This window comes from Meleagris gallopavo, chromosome 23 (assembly GCF_905368555.1).
Source record: "Meleagris gallopavo chromosome 23, MGAL_WU_HG_1.1, whole genome shotgun sequence".
Classification (NCBI taxonomy): domain Eukaryota; kingdom Metazoa; phylum Chordata; class Aves; order Galliformes; family Phasianidae; genus Meleagris; species Meleagris gallopavo.
Window position 1 is genome coordinate 4,478,253 of NC_139426.1, and position 16,864 is coordinate 4,495,116.

The following is a 16,864-nucleotide window of genomic DNA, read 5'->3' on the forward strand; positions in this document are numbered from 1 at the left end:
ATCTATATCTAATTTCTGAGCCTAAAAATTCTTGTTTTTAGAAATCCTGACACTTCGTTTATTTATTTTTAACATCAAAGATATCCACTTCATCTAGTTTGTACGTGGCTTTGGATGGAAACTTCAGTTTTGGGGATGGAATCCCTTGCATCTTAATATGAAATTGATCTGAGTGAAACTCTTCAGGAACATAACACAATATAAATGTTAGACTACAATTGTACTGAAGAAAAATTAGTGCCGTTCCTACCACTCTTCCAAGGTTGGCTGTGGATGGCTATGAAGTAAAGGAACTTAGGCAGCATGCAAATGTTTGTAACCCGTCTCCCAAAGAGCATATGTGCTGGATTGGGTTGATATCAGCCTGTGGAGCAGGTACCATGCATTTTCATGGCTCTGTGCATCACCTAGCACGACAAAGCTCCCATGGAATCAGCACGAGGCTGAATCTTTCATAATCAATGAGGGAAAAGATTGTTCATAGCTACAAAGGGAGCACTCAGTCTCCGCTGGGTTGAGATGGGTGCCTCCACCTAATACTAAGTAGGTGCAAGGCATGTGCTGCTCTTTGAAAGTCTTTCCCAGATATATCAGCATCTCGCGCAGATCGCAGAGACACAGTGTGCAAAGCGTGCCTTTAAAAGACCCAGTCATGGCCCGCACCACGAGGTTCAAGGCTTGCTGGAACTTCTTGAGTTGTGTCTGTGTGTGTGTCAGCTGTCCCCGAGCCCAATACCGAACAGGGGACAATACAGACAGATAAGATAATGGATGAGAAGGGAGTGGAAAATCTATCCTGTATTCTGGTGGCATTTCTAATAGCGATAGCGCTGGCAGCATTGGACCGAAAAGCGTATCCAGCACAAAGGGCTGGTAAGTCCTCTCCAGCTCCCACTGTGACGCTAAAGCCGGTTGCAAATATCCAACGCTGGGGCCCCTCGCAGTGGGGAGTGGGACGGTGGCTACGTGACCCAGGGCAGCCCTGCCATTCCCAGAATGGGGCTCAGCTCCCGCTGCTGCCAGGCGCTTGAATATCCCGGTGGGGTTTCTCCCCAAAACCACAGCAAGCCCAGGGTTAAAATTTATATCCAGCATCCAGCTCTTCGGCATGCATTTTACCCAAGTTTCACGTCTAGGTTTGTTGCTTGCTCTTCTGATGGTCCCATAGTTTATTTTACATCCTGCAAGTTGTTTTAGTGTTGACTTGTCTGTTTAGAAAACCAGCAAAACAAATAAACACTCCAGCTTTCAAAGGGCACCTTTGATTTTAGACCTTTGCTGACCCGTTGAATTTGCTAGATGACATCTGAATTCTCTGTTTAGTAGAAGGGCTCTGCTTTGCTACTGCTGCTTGTGGCTCTGGGGTTGTCCACCAAACTCGTGCAGCCCAAGAGCTTGTTCTGTCTGGGATTTCTGAAGCATGAAATGGGAATCTTTAGGCATGGAGGAAAGTGTTAAAGTAAGAAGGGCAGGCTAATCAATTACGTGAATAATGTGTTAGAGCTGTAGGTGATATTCAGCAAAGTGATGTCTTTCAAAAAGGAATGTTTTCACCTGACCAGGAGTTTGGGGCTTGATGTAGGAGTTATGCAGCATGTCTGGCAAGGAATCAGACCAAGCCATGAATTTTTGGGGTGTTATAATCTAAAACTATCAGCTAGTCGATGCAGCAGCTGTCTGGGAGCTGGGACATCCACATTTTATTTCCAGTATTGACTCAGACATGCAAAATGAACTCGTACCACCTTTTTCCCTTGCCTGGTCCTTCCGCCATCATTTGTCCATGTTTGGTTCAGCACAGTCTAGAGCCCCCACCAAACCCTAGGTATGGGCTATAGGAAAGACAGAAATACAAGTATCAGTTAATGCTTCACACCCCGAAACAGAGAATTTGGACAATGCAGGCAACTGCATTTTTGAAGTGTTTCAAATTTCAAGGGAGGTAATTTCTTAATTTAGCTAAGCCAACTTGCTCTGTCCCAAGAGAAAAATCTCCATGCTTGCACCCTGAATGTCCTCAGCGTGCAGAATGAAATTATTTACCAGCTGAAGAAGTATGAATATCAAAAGGTTCATTAAACATTCCAGCTAATTTTCTCTGGTCTGTAAAATTCGGTTGGGAAGAAGGGCTGGATGAAAGGGGTTAGGCTTTTGCATGGTCAGTGCTCAGCTTTCAAAACTGTACTCGGCGTGGAACTAACTTACATATCACTGAGCCCCTTGGAGGGTGAGTGATTCTCATGTGGGCTCATCAGTAGCTGGAAAAATATTTTTCTTCTGACTCTTTGCTCACTTGCTGCGTCTGTTCAAGCTGAGATTGGGAATTTCCTTCTTGTAACACTTCACTGCTTGGTTTTCAAGTAGTTTTCTTTGGGTTTCTGTCTTTTTTTTTTATTGAGTGTGTGTTGCTAGTACCTGTCTTTGCTTGGAGGCTGTTTGTTTGATAGGTGATAGCAAATCCCACATGTAGCTCCTGAAATATTTTTTGCCCACCACTTTGCTGACTTAGAAGACTGCATGTATGCATGCAGCTTCCAGCACACAAATGCTCTCAAATCTGCACAGCAGTATTCACTGGGGAACCAACTGTTTGATTTTCTAGACCTTATAAACCCCCTACTTCACGTTTGAGGAAGAGGAAGATGCTGCTTATTATCTGCCACAGCTACACCCTGTAGTAGGTCACGGACCATTAATATTTCTGTGTGGTGCTTCTGTTTCTAGCCAGGTGTGAATGGCACCAAGGTTTGTGTCCTCTGCATCTCTAAACAGCATGGCACAGCTCCTGGCAAAGGGCACAGAATGGTCATCATTGAACTGCAGCAGGAGCAGAGGCTTCTGCAAAGATCCCAGGGCTGTCAGCCATGCATGGGGAGAAATCAAAAGATCCAGGTGGTTTTCAACCTCTTCTCAAATCACAGCATCATGTTGCAATGTTAAATTCCTTAATGGAAAAAAGCCTAATCAAGAGATTTGAAAGCAAAGCCAGGTTTCTCATTTCAGGTCCATTCAACTGTCTCTACTGTCTGAGATTAAAATCTTTTGTTTGTTTAAAAAGAAATAAAAAATAACATAAGCAGCCCAAGCAAGCAGGAATGATTTAAAGTTATCCTGAAGCATTTTCGTCTTCCTGCATTTGGGGAATTTGTCTGGAAAACCAAAAACCTCAGGATCTGCACAGCTGTAACCAAAGTAAACGTAGTTACAAATGTACCTGTTCCCATCACTGTTTGACATGCAAAGCCACTACTCTGTACTTAATCTGTATGTATATACAGATATATTCTGTATTTAATCTCTCCATTTGGTAAGAGAAGAGCACTGTTGAACATATCCCTCTGCTTTAGTGATGGTGGGAAATATGTTTTACTTTGCTCCTCATCTTGAATTCCTAAGCAAGAGGGTTTCAGCTTCTGCTGCATGTCTGTCAAGGCACAGTTGCTTCATAGGATCACAATCCCAGAGGGAAAGAGATCATTGCAAGCCCCTGAAAGATCCCTTGTTATATTTTAAAATAGCTGAAGAATGAAGTCATGTATCCTGAGCATTTTTGGCAGATAAAAAGCACAGAAAATCATGCATATGCAGTTATCTACCTCCCAAAAACTGCTCTGTAGAGCTGGTGCTGGACTTAAAAACTTAGTTTTTCTGGGTTGATCATGACTTCATGTCACAGTTGTGTCCTGCTTTCACTGGGACCTGTTCAGCACAGCTCTGCTCCTGTGCCGGGTTTGCTCACCTTCTAACATACACCTAAGGCTCCAAGAGCTTAATTCAGAAATACTATGTTCTGTCCTTTGCAGCAAAACTAAAACTTCAGAGCTGTGATCTGAGTGGAAATGGAGGCTGTGGACATTACACAGTCTTTAGAGAGCTTAACTCAGCCCTGAGCTTCACACAGATGAGTTCTGGGTGAGCTGCCTCTTCTGTCTCAGCTGGGCACGTTCACTCTGAAACCTAATGGTGGAAAGTGTTGGCAGAGAAAACATTTTGCAGCCAGTGTTAACAGGCATGAATTAGCACGTAAGTCTGTCGTGATGCTGTGTCTGCTCTTCTGGGGAAGCATCCTCTTACGGTGTTGGAAGGGGCAACCGTGCTAAACAGCATCCTGTTGGCAAAACAGGCTCTTGTCACTCTGGGCTGGAGGCTTTGCTGGTAGCTGAGAACTTGTCACTGGTTGATGTCTTTCAGCAGCGTCATATAATAAACAGCAGTGTGCAAAGAGGCAGGATATTTGCTCCCTGAAGCAAATGTCCACCAAGCAGGATGTAATATTGAACAGGTGAGCTCAGATTTTCCTTTAGCTTCTGGGCTCCTGTCCAGCTCAGTTCCCAGCAGAGAATCCTTGCCCCAGGACCTGGAGAGGATCTGTATGCCACCTGTCCTCACCGGTAGCCAAGAGGAAAAGCAAAAAGACACGAAGCAGTTACTCAGACAGCAGGTAGCAGATCTGTGATGCTGTTTTTTTGGCTGTCTGCTCCCAGCTTGTGCTACCGCAGCCCCCTCTTGCTCTGAGCCACCTCCTCTCCCCCCCCCCCCTTCCACCCCAAGCTTATTTCCCGGCCGCTGGAGGTTTTAATATTCAAGCCGTACCTTCCACATGAGCTGTGCTGAAGAGTTGACGTGTCGGAGTTTATTGATATCACATCGGGCTGCGCGGGGCTGTCAGCTGCACATTCAGCCTTCAGCGACCCCCTAAGGTGCGGGCTCTGGCAGCTCTAAAGGAATCTGCACAAAAAACGCCTTTTTGTTTTGTCCAAGGTGAGACAATGCTCACAGGGCCCTGCACCAGATGACAGGGCTGATAAAGGACCAAGCGGCGCAGGGATATCTTTCTTTCTTTTTGCTCCTTCATTCAATCCTTCTTTCTGTCACTTGCATTCTCTCCTCCCTATACTTTTCTTTCTTCTCTTTCTTCTCGCGACTCGGCGAGCAGAGAGCAGCAGAGACAAGCAGAGGGGTTCAATTGCAGGCGAATGTCACAGTCCGGCTTCTCAACACATTTTCAGCTTGCTGTTGGCCAACTTGACGAGGGGCACGCTCTGCTTGCTGGGCCCTTTTCTCTTCGGGCTCTATACAGTCACGTACTTTGGTTTTCTCTCCATGGGATGAAATTAATGTAAAGCCTTCTCTGTGTGCGTTGGGAGAAGAGCAAACGGGGGGGATTGGCGTAAGCAGAGAGAGGGACAGGAGCGAGTAGCAAGGCAGCAGAGAGAACAGAGAAGCAGTGGAAGTAGCAGTGAAGCAAGAGGATGTGTGCACACATAAAAGCACAAGGACTCAGGGAAAGGGTGGGAAACAGAAGAGGGGAAAAGGAATCAGACGTTCTCTCAGGACGCCTGCCCTAATGACTCTTATGTCCCTCTGTTTGCACAGACATGGTAGAGTGCAAAGCAAAGGAAGCAAAGTGGCTGCTCGTGCCCACTCTTGTACACCTCTTGGCTTCAGGCAGTCGCTCTGACATTCAGATAAATGAAGCAGGGCTTGCAAACAGCAGGAGGAATGTGTTTCTCATGTGTGGTTAAGTGGTCTCTGGTGCCTCATTCTCACAGGCTGGTTTTTCAGGGTTGGGAAAGGTTTATGAGGTTAAATTTGTTTATCTTTCCTGAAAGAGTCTTATATTGAAAGGTCTTTAGCTTGATGTATCCAGCCAGGGAGGCCAGAGCTGGAACGGCAGAGGAACTACAGGACAAGATTAAGGGCCATTGGCAGAGCTGTATAGGAGATGGGGATGAAAATAAAAGAGGGTGTTGCAAATTGGGACGCAGGAGCAGTGATAGAGCTGTGCAGGGACCCCAGGGTAGCAAGGCAGCTATCGGCCAGGATTGAGATGTGTTGGCAAAGCATGCAGTAACAGGACAGGGACAGGAAGGAGGGCAGGATTGCAGAGGTTTTCACAGGCAAAACCTGGATTTGTGCGTCTCGATAGGATATTTGGCATCAGAGACAGCACGCCTGTGTGTATGTGATGTGCTGAGCGTGCTATATCAAGTGGGTTTCACTCCAGATCTGGAGGAAGGTGAATTTGACTTTAGATATCTGAGACAGTGCTTCTTGCTCAGTCAGTTCAGGGAAAATTCTGAGCAAAAAGTGTCGGAAGAGGCTAAGGACTAAGATCAGAACCAAGGAATAAAGGCAGAACAGAGCCCAGCCAGATGACAAGCACCTCTGGGCAGTTGCGAGTCTCGCTCCTGTGGATCTGAATTGTTTCTGTGAAGGTGTTTGTACAGTGCAGTGTCTTTTCTATGACGGTGTTTGTACCTCTGGGCACCCTCAGAGGGTGGTCATAACGCATGCAGGGAGCACTTAGATATTACACTGTGCTTGGAATGAGGAGTCCAGCTGGTGTCATGCGCCCCTGGAAGATCACCCCCTTATTAGAGTGGCTGTGATGTTAGAGATGCTTTGCTTGCTGCTATGGGAGAACAGACATGGCTGGAGCATGGGCTGAGAGCGAGGAGAGGCTGCATGCTGCTTGGGGCTGCGATGTATTGCTGCCCTGCTACCAGCTGGTTTCCCTTTGCTTCCCATTTTTGGGAGCACTATCGATGCCTCTCCGACTGCATCAATTCAAGTCGGGCAGCCAGCAAGCCCCTGCTGGACCCCGTGCCTGCCACAAACACGCAGCTATGAATATTGAAGTGAAAAAAGGGCCTTTTATGGACTTCACAGATGTGCTGGGGAGTTGGGGCAGGCCTCATTACCTCGGGGTTCTTTAAAAGGCCAAACAAAAACCAGAAGAAAGAGTGTTAAGGGTAGAGGGGGGCAGGGAGGCGAGAACTAGAAAAAAGTTGAAAGAAAAGAAAAGACGACTGGAGTTGATGGATATTCCATCTGTTTATGTTCAGACCAGTGCTGGGAATTAACAAAGGCTGTTGGAGACGTAGGCTCTCTTTCTCCCTCCCTCCCTCCCTATCTTTCTCCAAATGTTCTGGATGATTTGGTTTTGTTCGCTGCTCGCAAGGAACAGAGTGGGTTGTGTTTTGTTGTGTTGGTTTTTCTTTTTTTTGGGACCATGTGTCTTTGCATAGGGGCTCTGCAGCTGGTACCCACACTGCCAGACCCTGATTTGCAGTAGGAGCTGCTGGGGCCCCGATGGCTCTCATCACTTTCACATGCAGAGTAGATGGAGTTTTCAGGGCCATATCCCTGCACACAGAGAAATGAGTGCAGTTTTTTGGCTTTCACCAGAGCTGCACACCAGTACGAGGGAGTTTGTTCCACCTATACGCGTGGCACAGGGATGATCAGCTGGTTAAGGGTGCAATTCCTGCTCCCTGTGGGGTTAGAAAAGCCTTCATCTAGCTTAACTTCCAGCTTCAAGGCAAAGGTTTGTGCCCAACATGAACAGGGTTACCTGGGACAGCTGGAGTCAAGGCAGAGGGGACTGCAGACACGAGCTGCTGGCTGCATCTTCGCCCAGTGCAAGTTCCACATTGGCAAGAAGCTTTTTGTGATGGATAACTCTCCCAATGGAAAACAGGGAGTTTAGCTTTTTCTTTCCAAAGTCCACTGGCACTCGACTAGATCTGAGCCCAGAAGTCACTTACTCGAGGAGATGTAGAGATTTCACAATGGAAAATGGAGGTGAATTTTGGACTTCTGTGCATCTGAAGCTGGCATCCAAACCAAAAAGCTGATCTTGCATAGAGGCACATATGTACATATGGTCAAGTGCCAGCTGAGATTCTCCCTGTCCTTGGCAGGGGGGCTGTAGCTAGATGACTTTTAAGGTCCCTTCCAACCTAAGCCATTCTACGATTCTATGATATGATTCTATGAGAGTTTTCTTAAAAGCCACAAACCAATTTGAGTTGTGAGGCAAATTCTGGCAGAGCTGGGAGGAAAAGAAATTTGGGGTGAGTGTCTGGGGAGGTAGGACTGCCAGAACCAGGTAAAACTTGGCGCATTGGTCCAGATCTCACCTTGACATCTTCAAGCCTTTATTGGGGTTCACCTCCAGGGTGAATCCTTGGGATTTGGACATGAAGAAATTGTCCAATTGCTTGTCCTAAGCCAGAATTGTGCTGTGCTTCTTGCTGTGGCTGGCCTGAAGTGTGTGCACTCGGCACCTTTTGCATATGCTCCCTTCTCATCTATTAAACCTCCAGCCTTCCTTTCCCTCTCCTTCCTACAGCTTCTCCTTCCACAAAAGGAGAACCTTATTCAGAAGAAATTGTTACGTGATGAGGGAATTGTGCAGCTGTGTAACACCTCTGTCTTTGACACCCATCTTTCCATATTCCCCCCTAGGCAGAAACTCTATCTGCCTGTATCCCTCTTCAAGTGCATCATCTTCATTGTGAGTATTAATTCCAAGTTGTAAAGCCCATAACGGACATTACCTCCATCTGTGGTTTGGTTACAGCTAGCCAGTTCAGTGCCTGAATAAAAAAAAATATATATAAAAAAACACCCAAACCTTTATCTCCTAAGGTCCCCACGCTAATGCTTTGCTGAACATCGCAGTCCCCAGCTGAGCTGTAAATGACTTTTTCATTTTCCTAGACCTGCTACCCAGTCTGTTTGGTATTCAAGGGCACCCCACCAACAGGCACTATCATTCTGCTTGGGCCGAATTACTTGATTAAAACGCATATCAACTATTATGTGATTCGTTTTCTGCCTCTGCTCCACACCACAGCCCTCTAAACTATGTTAAACTGTAATACAGCTGCACAGGCACGAGCAAATGCTGGAGAATGGGGAGTTTACAGGTTGGAAAGGGGAGGGAGGGGGAAACCCAAGCTTTATTGTATGTGCTGTGTCGCTGATTGGTTTTGTGTGTGTCTGGGAATGTGCTTGGACAGGGGCAGAGGGGTGAGAGATGAATTTGAAACACCTCTGTCCCCTCTTTGCAGTCCCACCTGCTGCTGGATGGGCTTGGAGGTGAGTGGGGTTATTCTGCAAACAAATACACATCTCTTTCTCATTGTGAACTGAAGACTTTATCATTTTCCAAGGAGAGAGAGAAAAGACTGTTCCTGTTTTCACGTCAGAAAGAAATATCAAGGCAATACAGTTCTGTTCCTGTGATGCTGCCACTGTCTCTCTCCTTCTCTCAGGCTTTCCATAGTCTTGTTTGCATTTTGATGGGTTTTGTTTGCTTTCTGCCAGAGGGAAAGGCAGATGCTAAGAAGACAGAGAGAGTTTCAGCTCTTGCTTCTGAAGCTGTTGGCTGCTGATCTAGCACAGGAGCCATGCCTTGAATAAATGGCTGCTTCCTACTGACCCTTCTTATCCCACCTGGGACACTAGCTTGCTTCTGGGAGGTGTGCACTCCTACCTCCCTGCTCCTAAATGTGGTAGAGAACAGCAGCAGAGCCCTCTGCTACATCCTCATCTAACTTTGCTCTATCTAGAAGCTCTGCTATGGATGTGCTGGACCGAAGCACACCTTCTGCCAGTCCTGGCATGGTACACAGGCTAGTTGCACAAGCAGGTGGTGAAAAAAGAGCATGGAAATAGCAGCATCACAGTACTGGCCTATGGCCAGTTACAGCCTCAACCTGATAAATATACTGTGGGTGCTTGAAAACAGAACAGGAAAGAATAGAGTAACATTGTGGATGCAGTGAATACATGCAGATCTTTTCCTTGGTTTATTATTTCGTGCCCGCACAGAAATCAAGAGAGGTTTCCATCTGTGAGATGGGTAGCTCCTTTTTGTCTCGTGATAATGTGGCTCTGTTTATTAAGTCAAGCAAAAGCATCGTTGTAGGTGAAGCTGCCCTGTCCGAGGCCATTGAGAGCCTCTTTATTGCCCTCCATCATAAAGTTGCCTGACCTGAAACTCAGGTATATACAGGACTAGAAAAACATGCATATATTTCATTGTTGGGGAACCAAGAACGGCTCCTTTGGTGGATGGAGAGCTTTGTGAGCAAGGGGAGACCTGGCATAGTGCTCATAAGAGGGGATATTCAGATCTCCGGGATACCACCAAAGTGAGATTTGCCTTCATTCTTGTGTCATCCAACTCAATTTCCCCTGGGGCACCTTCAGCTTCCCAGCTGTCACCTCCAGCCCCGCTTTTGTGGAGCATCACTGCTGCTCCAGCAGTGCCTGGGTGGGTTTGCTGAAGCCATTTGCAGCACAAGCGGTTACAGCTAAACCATCCACAATACCATTCCCTTCTTCTTCACCTCTCCTATCCAACATTTAATTTTTAGGATGGTGCAGCTGGAAGCAAGAGAGAAAGAGAGAGGAAATGAAAGCGAGAGGATGACAAAGGGATGAGAAATACTGAAGGAGAGCGCATGTGTTTTCCCTTTCCCCTCCAACAAAATCCAATCCCCACTTTAATGAATGCGTTTTCATGTCTGGTCCTGCCTGCCAATCCTTCCAGACGGCACCAAGGTGCTTCACGACGAGGCAGCAGGTCCTTGTAGGGCATCAAGGGCTCAGTCTGAGCCTGGAGGGTCTTCTCACGGCCGATTCCACCTAATCCTGTTGATTAATTTAACTCTGGGGCTAAGAGGAGCCCAGAAGCAGTGAATGGAGCTGGAGAGGAGAAGGGGGGAAGATGGGAAAGCTGAAGAGAGAGGACAAATCCAGCCCGTAATTATGGAGGCTTTTCCTTACTCCTCTCCTCCAGCCTCAGCCTACTTGTGTTCCTTTCAATCCCCTCCAGAGTGCTCTGCTAATTGTACCACAACCTGAACCAGCAGCATTTCTCAGGAATGTTGAGTTGTGGGCCATAATTTACACATCTGCACCTGCTAGAATGGGCCCAGGACAAGCCCAGGCATATATATTTCACCTGTCCTACGTCAGTAGGTACAGCTATAGGCTCTGGCCACACTTCTTTCAATGGAGAAGAGCCATTATGGATCAGCGCATCCCACAATCAATGCATTTTTCTCTTTGTTTTCCTTTGTGAGATTTTCCCATCTCTTCACCTCTCCCTTCTGCTCTTTCTCAGCCAGTAGGATACCAGGGGGAGCTGTGAGCAGACAGCTAGCTGCTTCCCAGCACCATTAGTGATCAGTAAGAAGCTGCTGCCAGGTACCTCTCCACCATTTTATGGACAGTGTGCACACTGCTGCCTGTGCTGAGTAAGTGTAAAACTCTGCCAATATGTGCTCCCACAGTACTCCATTCTGCTAGAGGCTGCAAACTGAGTTTCTCCCCCTGCTTGTGCTGGTTGGAGTGCAGTGTGTCTGTGTTTCACATGGAGCTGTGGAACGAAGCACTCGGGTTTTGGATGGGTCCCCTGGATTTGCTTGGGAAGGGAGGTTTCCTTGAGTTACTCCTGCAGCACTGGGAAGCTTCTCATTGCACAGAAACTTCATGGAGATTATGGCAACTGTTTGTCCAGCACATTTAGGAGTGGAAAAGACCTGTTTGATCCTCGAGTCGTGCGTTAGGCAGGTAAGGGAGTCCCTGTTATCAGGGGATGCTCTAAGTAACAGGCTCATATTGCAGTCTATCTCAGCCAAACGACTTTCTGTATTATTTGGTGCATCTGTGGCTGACAGCAGCAGCTGCATCGTACTGAGACCAGCTGGTTCCAGGCGTGCCCTGGGATTTTTCTTGCTCTCTTGGTTTCGTCTTTGTAGTCGGGCTGCTGGAGCCTTGGACTTGGCACGAGGAGCTGCGGCTTCTTTTCCCAGCTTTGCTCCTGACTCATGGGGTGACTGTAGGTGGGTGACTTCCTCCATCCCTGCCACAGCTGTGAAATGGAGATAATGCCAGCTGGGGGCTGCTTGGAGTCTCACGGATAAAGAGTGTTACATCAATTTATGTGGCAAGTTTGGGCTTTCTCTCTTTCTAGCCCTGTAGCCAGGGTGATGACCAGCACGGTCACCAGTGCTGCTGTGAATAGGACAGATTGTTACTGGTGACAATGGCTTTTCCTTTCTCAAATCCTTAGGGCAAATCAGGGATCTGGACTTTCCTCACCTGGGGAGATGCTGGATCCCAGCCTTGCTGTATGCTACGTAAGCAGCTGCATCAAGAAAGCAGTGAGCTGTAGTACATAGCACAGCTCACAGTGTATCTTCCTTCTCTCTCACTGACCCTGTCACATTCTGAGCCAAAACACAGTTCTGTCCTTTTCTTGTATTGATTATCAAGAAAAAATCCTAATTAAGCCAACAATAACCAGTGACTTATGTGATCAACGTGCAGAACTCTGCCGTGTGCTGCAGGTTTCCAGATGTGCTTTGGCACAACACGGTTCTCCAAGCTCCAGATGTGCTCCTACCTGCCCCAAATCATCTGGGGTGCAGATGTGCAGGGCTGCTGTTCTCAAGTACAGATGTTCCTCTCACACCATTTGAGATTCCAGACCTTTCCCGAACACGGATGCAATCAGAAAGCTGGTTAATGAACACAAGTGGAGTTAGCTCAGCTCTAACGTTGTGTCCTCGAGACATAAAAGCATTTTTGTCCCGCAGCAAGCAGAATGCGATGGCATTTTGTGATCTTCTCAGGATAAACAAGTGAGCTCTGGTGGGATGTTTGCCTCCTACTCCTCCAAGCAGAGCAGCTGTTAGGGAGGCACAGCTGCCATTCCCAGCTCTGAAAAGAAAAGGGCATATTTCGGGTGATGATAGCACAGGAACTGAACAAAAAGTTCAGGTGGGTCCTCGGGTGCACAGCTTTGAAACCCAAGCTTTGCTCCATCAGATGCTGCTAGCAAATGCTAGAGACATTGGTAATGCTGTTGGCAGCGCGTTCCATCCAAAACCCAGTCGATCTGAGTGGAAATTTGGTGAAAATCTGTGCCTTCTGCTTCATTTCCAAGCCAAATAGGAAGAAAAAAGATTTGCTTATTCCAGCTCTACTATGGGGGAGAGAGAAAAGCAAAGAGATTGAGGGGACCTGGGGCTCAAGAAGGGAAAGGCAAAGGTCCAGAGCAAGGCAAGGAAGAGGAAGGAGGTGATCAGTTAGACCTTGGTGAAGGACTTTGATGCTATCTTCATGCTCTAAGAATCTGACTGTGCAAAAATGACCGCTGAAATCTGCAAAGTAAGAGAAGAAGAACTCTGTGGATTGGGCAGCCCAACCCAGAGATGAAGCAGAGATGGCAATGTTTTTCTCAGCTGGAAAAATTCCTAATAAATCTCTTTTCCTTCTCAAGGTGCTTTAAAAAATTGAAATCTCAAAGGCTAGCACTTCAGCAAAATGCAGGAGGAAATCAGACTGCAGAAACCAAGGGATCATATATTGAAAATCTTTATGCTCTTATCTTTCAGTTTTTACGTATTTTCATTGTAAAATGTGCAATACTTAAACACAGTCCCTTCAAACCAAAAATGGAAATCACTTGAGGTAACATAAGTCAACAACAGGAAGCTCTTTCACTGTGACCACTGTGGGCTGTGAAGCATCCATCCCTTTGTGCAAACAGTTCTGGTTTTGATAGATTGGCTTTTAACAGTGTGGGGAAAGATAATGGGAGAAATCTGTGGTAGTGGTGGAAAACTGGTAGATGTGTTGTATGTAGGCAGAGCATTTATTTTGGTGGACACCAGCACTGTAGCACTGAGGTGTGCCCTACAGCCCTCCTCTCTGTCTCTCATTAAGCATCATTTCCCCTCTTCTTGCCCACCCAGGGAACAGGCTGGATGAAGGCTCCGATGTCGAATCCGAACCAGACCTGCCTTTGAAGAGGAAGCAGCGCCGCAGCCGGACCACTTTCACTGCAGAGCAGCTGGAGGAGCTGGAGAAGGCCTTTGAGAGGACTCACTACCCAGATATCTACACCCGGGAGGAGCTGGCACAGAGAACCAAGCTCACCGAGGCCCGTGTTCAGGTAGGAACCAGAACCCTAGGATGAGTCTGGTGGCACAGCTTCTTGTTTCCCTTGGGGAGAGAGACAGTTGGGGATGGAAGGTGGAAATTTGGACGGACCTCTTCTCTGGAGCCTCAAGCATGAGAATCTGAGGCTAAAATCCAGTTGTGCGCATTCCCGCGTTCCCATGGGTTTGCAGCTATGCCATTTGGGTTTGGCTTCTTGCAGAGGTACCAGCTGCAGGATTTCCATCCAGGTTGGGATGCGGAGCCAAACATTTCCCTTCTTGGCAAGGCACTTAGCTCTCTGTTTGCTGTGTGAGGAAATTCCTCGGAGGAAGCCGTATGTGTGTGTTTGTATTTGGTGCTGGAGGAGAAATGGCACCATTGACCAACCTCGCCCAGGGGAGCAGATCATATTTTGCAAAGTTTGCAAGATGCGTGTGTGAATTTTCATAAAACTTTCTTTTTTCTCCCCCCCCTGATCTCCAGAGAGGACAAAAAGGGCGGGGGGGAGGGAAGAAGAGGGGAGGAGCAGGAAGGGAGGGTTTGGGGCCGGGGGACTCTGACATCTACACGATTAATAGCCCTTGTGGGAACTCCACACAGAGACCCTTATGTCTTCCAGATAAAGGCTGGGTCAGCAGTGTGTGCAAACACGCAGAGGGATCAGGAGTGTGAACAGATCGGGGGGTATAATAGGGTCCCTTGGGGAAAGGGAAGGGAAGGGGGAGGGAATGGGGATTGTGCTGGGTTAGAGAAGTGAAATGGAGACCCCAGCAGTCCGAGCTCCGCGTGGCCGTGCGATTGGGTTTCAGGCTGAGCACTGTGTGCGTGCAGCCAGAGCTGGGCAAGGAGGGAAAGAGCACTGTGGGCTTGTGGCAAAGCCTGTTAAACAGCCTTTTATTTTTGTTCTGTGGTTCTCAGCATAATGAGTGTCGTGTGATTGCCACAAGCTTGCCCCACTCTGTCTGGGCAGGGATGTTTGCCCTCCTGTGCACATCTGGGACATTCGTGGGTTAAAGGCTATTCCCATCACCTTCCAGCTTCCCCTTGAGAGGGGAAATCCAGCATTCAGGGTCTGCTTGATAGAGCCAGCAAAAAAGAAATCTCGTGAACTGAATCCATCCGAAAAAAACCTTATCTGAGATTTCAGCAGTAGTGATAATTTGCTAGACATACGGGACTGTAGATAGATGGAGCTTGGGAAAAGTGGCTAACTTAGGGGCTAAGCCACCATAGGTTGTAGCATGATTTCCCCCGTTTTTGTTTTGCATATTCTGCTTCTGAGAATTCCTTGTATAGATTGACAAGGGATTTTTTTTTAAGGGCATTGTAAGGGAGAACGGAGTTTAGGGAATATCTCTTAATGAGGCACGAGAAATCTGCATTGCATGAGCTGTGATGGAGAGGAAGGGAAAAACCCCAAAAGTACCAGGGGGTGCAAAACCCAGCAGCAGGTTCTCTTTTTTCCAATAGGTTCTGACCTCACCGTGACAAGGCTGGGAGAAGGGAGGGAGGCGAAAGCAGAGAAAGGGAAAGCTAAATAAATAAATAAGGGGAACCTTTCCCTTGTTTCAAGCTGTGATCTCTGAATCCCCCTACTTGCTCCCAGGCAGCTCGCGTGGAGGTTCCTGCCAGGGCTCTAGTAGCAGCTGTTCTCTGAGGCACATTCCTGATGGCTTTCTCATTCCGACATCCTGGCAGGCTCAGCTTCTTCCCACCACTTTTAAGCCTGCCGCCCCTTGTAAAATTTTCTGGATATCAGAGCAGATCTTTTACTGGCTCTCGGGACCTACAAACATTAGTCAATCAAGTTCTTGTGGGGGGAAGAAAAGCCACACACACACACATACATCCAGCAGGGAAATCGTCCACCACCTTGTAGCCTTAACCCTGTTTGGGAAGAGGTTTTAAGGTTAAGAAATTGCACTTTGGGTTTGAAGGAGCTGTAATGAGGGTAGGACTAGCTGAGATCAGGAGTTCTGGGTGTTAAGGGACAGACTTTGTCCCCAAGAGCATTTTGTGTTAACACGGGAGGACGGTAAATGAAAAGTACATTCTGAATAGATGATCTTGGAGGTCTTTTCCAACCCTCTACGAAACACAGTTCTACAGCAGAGCTGCCGTCAGGCTTTCTAACTGTATTGTATATGGGCATCCCGTTGAGCTAATTGCTGCATCAGCACTGGACAAAAATAAGCAGGCTTGTCCATGCTTCTCCTCGCTTCTTTCTCTTCCTTTACCATATGAAAGATGAGCTTGCCCAGCTCTCACTCAGTCTCTCTGATACCTGAGTGCTCCTGTAGTGTAATCTCCTCCACGTGAAAAGCTGATAGCTCTGTTAAACTTTATTGGCAGACCTTAGAGTCTGGCTGGTCATGCAGCTGTCCAGCTAAGTGGAAGTTTGACACGTTGACAGCTAATAAAATTCCCAAGCTGAACAACAAGAGGAGGTGGAGGGGGAGAGCTCCCAAGCTCCGGTTTCTCATCTGCTAGGAAGATCACGGCAGGGTGAGCCATGCTTTAGCAGGGTCAGTGCAGTGTCTGTGTGGTTGGGATGTGGGATTCCAGCACTCAAGCTACAACACGCCGTAGGGTCCGAGCCATTCAAAGGTTAATCCCAAATCTGATGTAGACGGGGACAACACCGCCGTGGATTTCCGCTAGGGCAGGATTTCAGTTCCAGATTGGTGCCAAACGAGGCCACCAGTGGAAATTCCCACTTGTTTTTGTGCAAGGCGATGTCTTGACTCATGTGCCCGCACTAATTGCCCAGCACTGAAGGAATTCCTGCCCATCTGCAAGCTCCTGTTTTCACCCTACCAGCAAACAAGCTGCCGAATGCCAAGTGTTCATGGCTTTTTAAAATTAAGCCTAACAGCTAAGCAATTCACTTAGTGAATTTAATGGAAGCTTTGGGTTTGATCTGCAGTGTATTTTGGGGTTTTACACTGTTTTTTTGCAATTATATAACTGGCGATGACAATGTTTTACATGGAAGAAAAACCAAACCAACCTTAATGGGATTCTCTGATAATTTCGAAACTTTTCTCCCTGGTATTTCTAGAGCAGGGACAATTTTCAGAACAGCCCTTTTCTCATAGTCTCAGCTTTGTCAGTA

General features: G+C 47.3%; 1 protein-coding gene across 1 annotated transcript in view; it reads left to right on the forward strand.

The window, feature by feature from the left end:
- The window catches only part of PAX7 (paired box 7), an 85,852-nt gene that overhangs the window by 29,975 nt on the left and 39,013 nt on the right, over positions 1–16,864 (forward strand). The window contains 1 exon segment of the mRNA NM_001303185.1: positions 13,563–13,762. Coding sequence (NP_001290114.1) covers positions 13,563–13,762 — 200 coding nt within the window.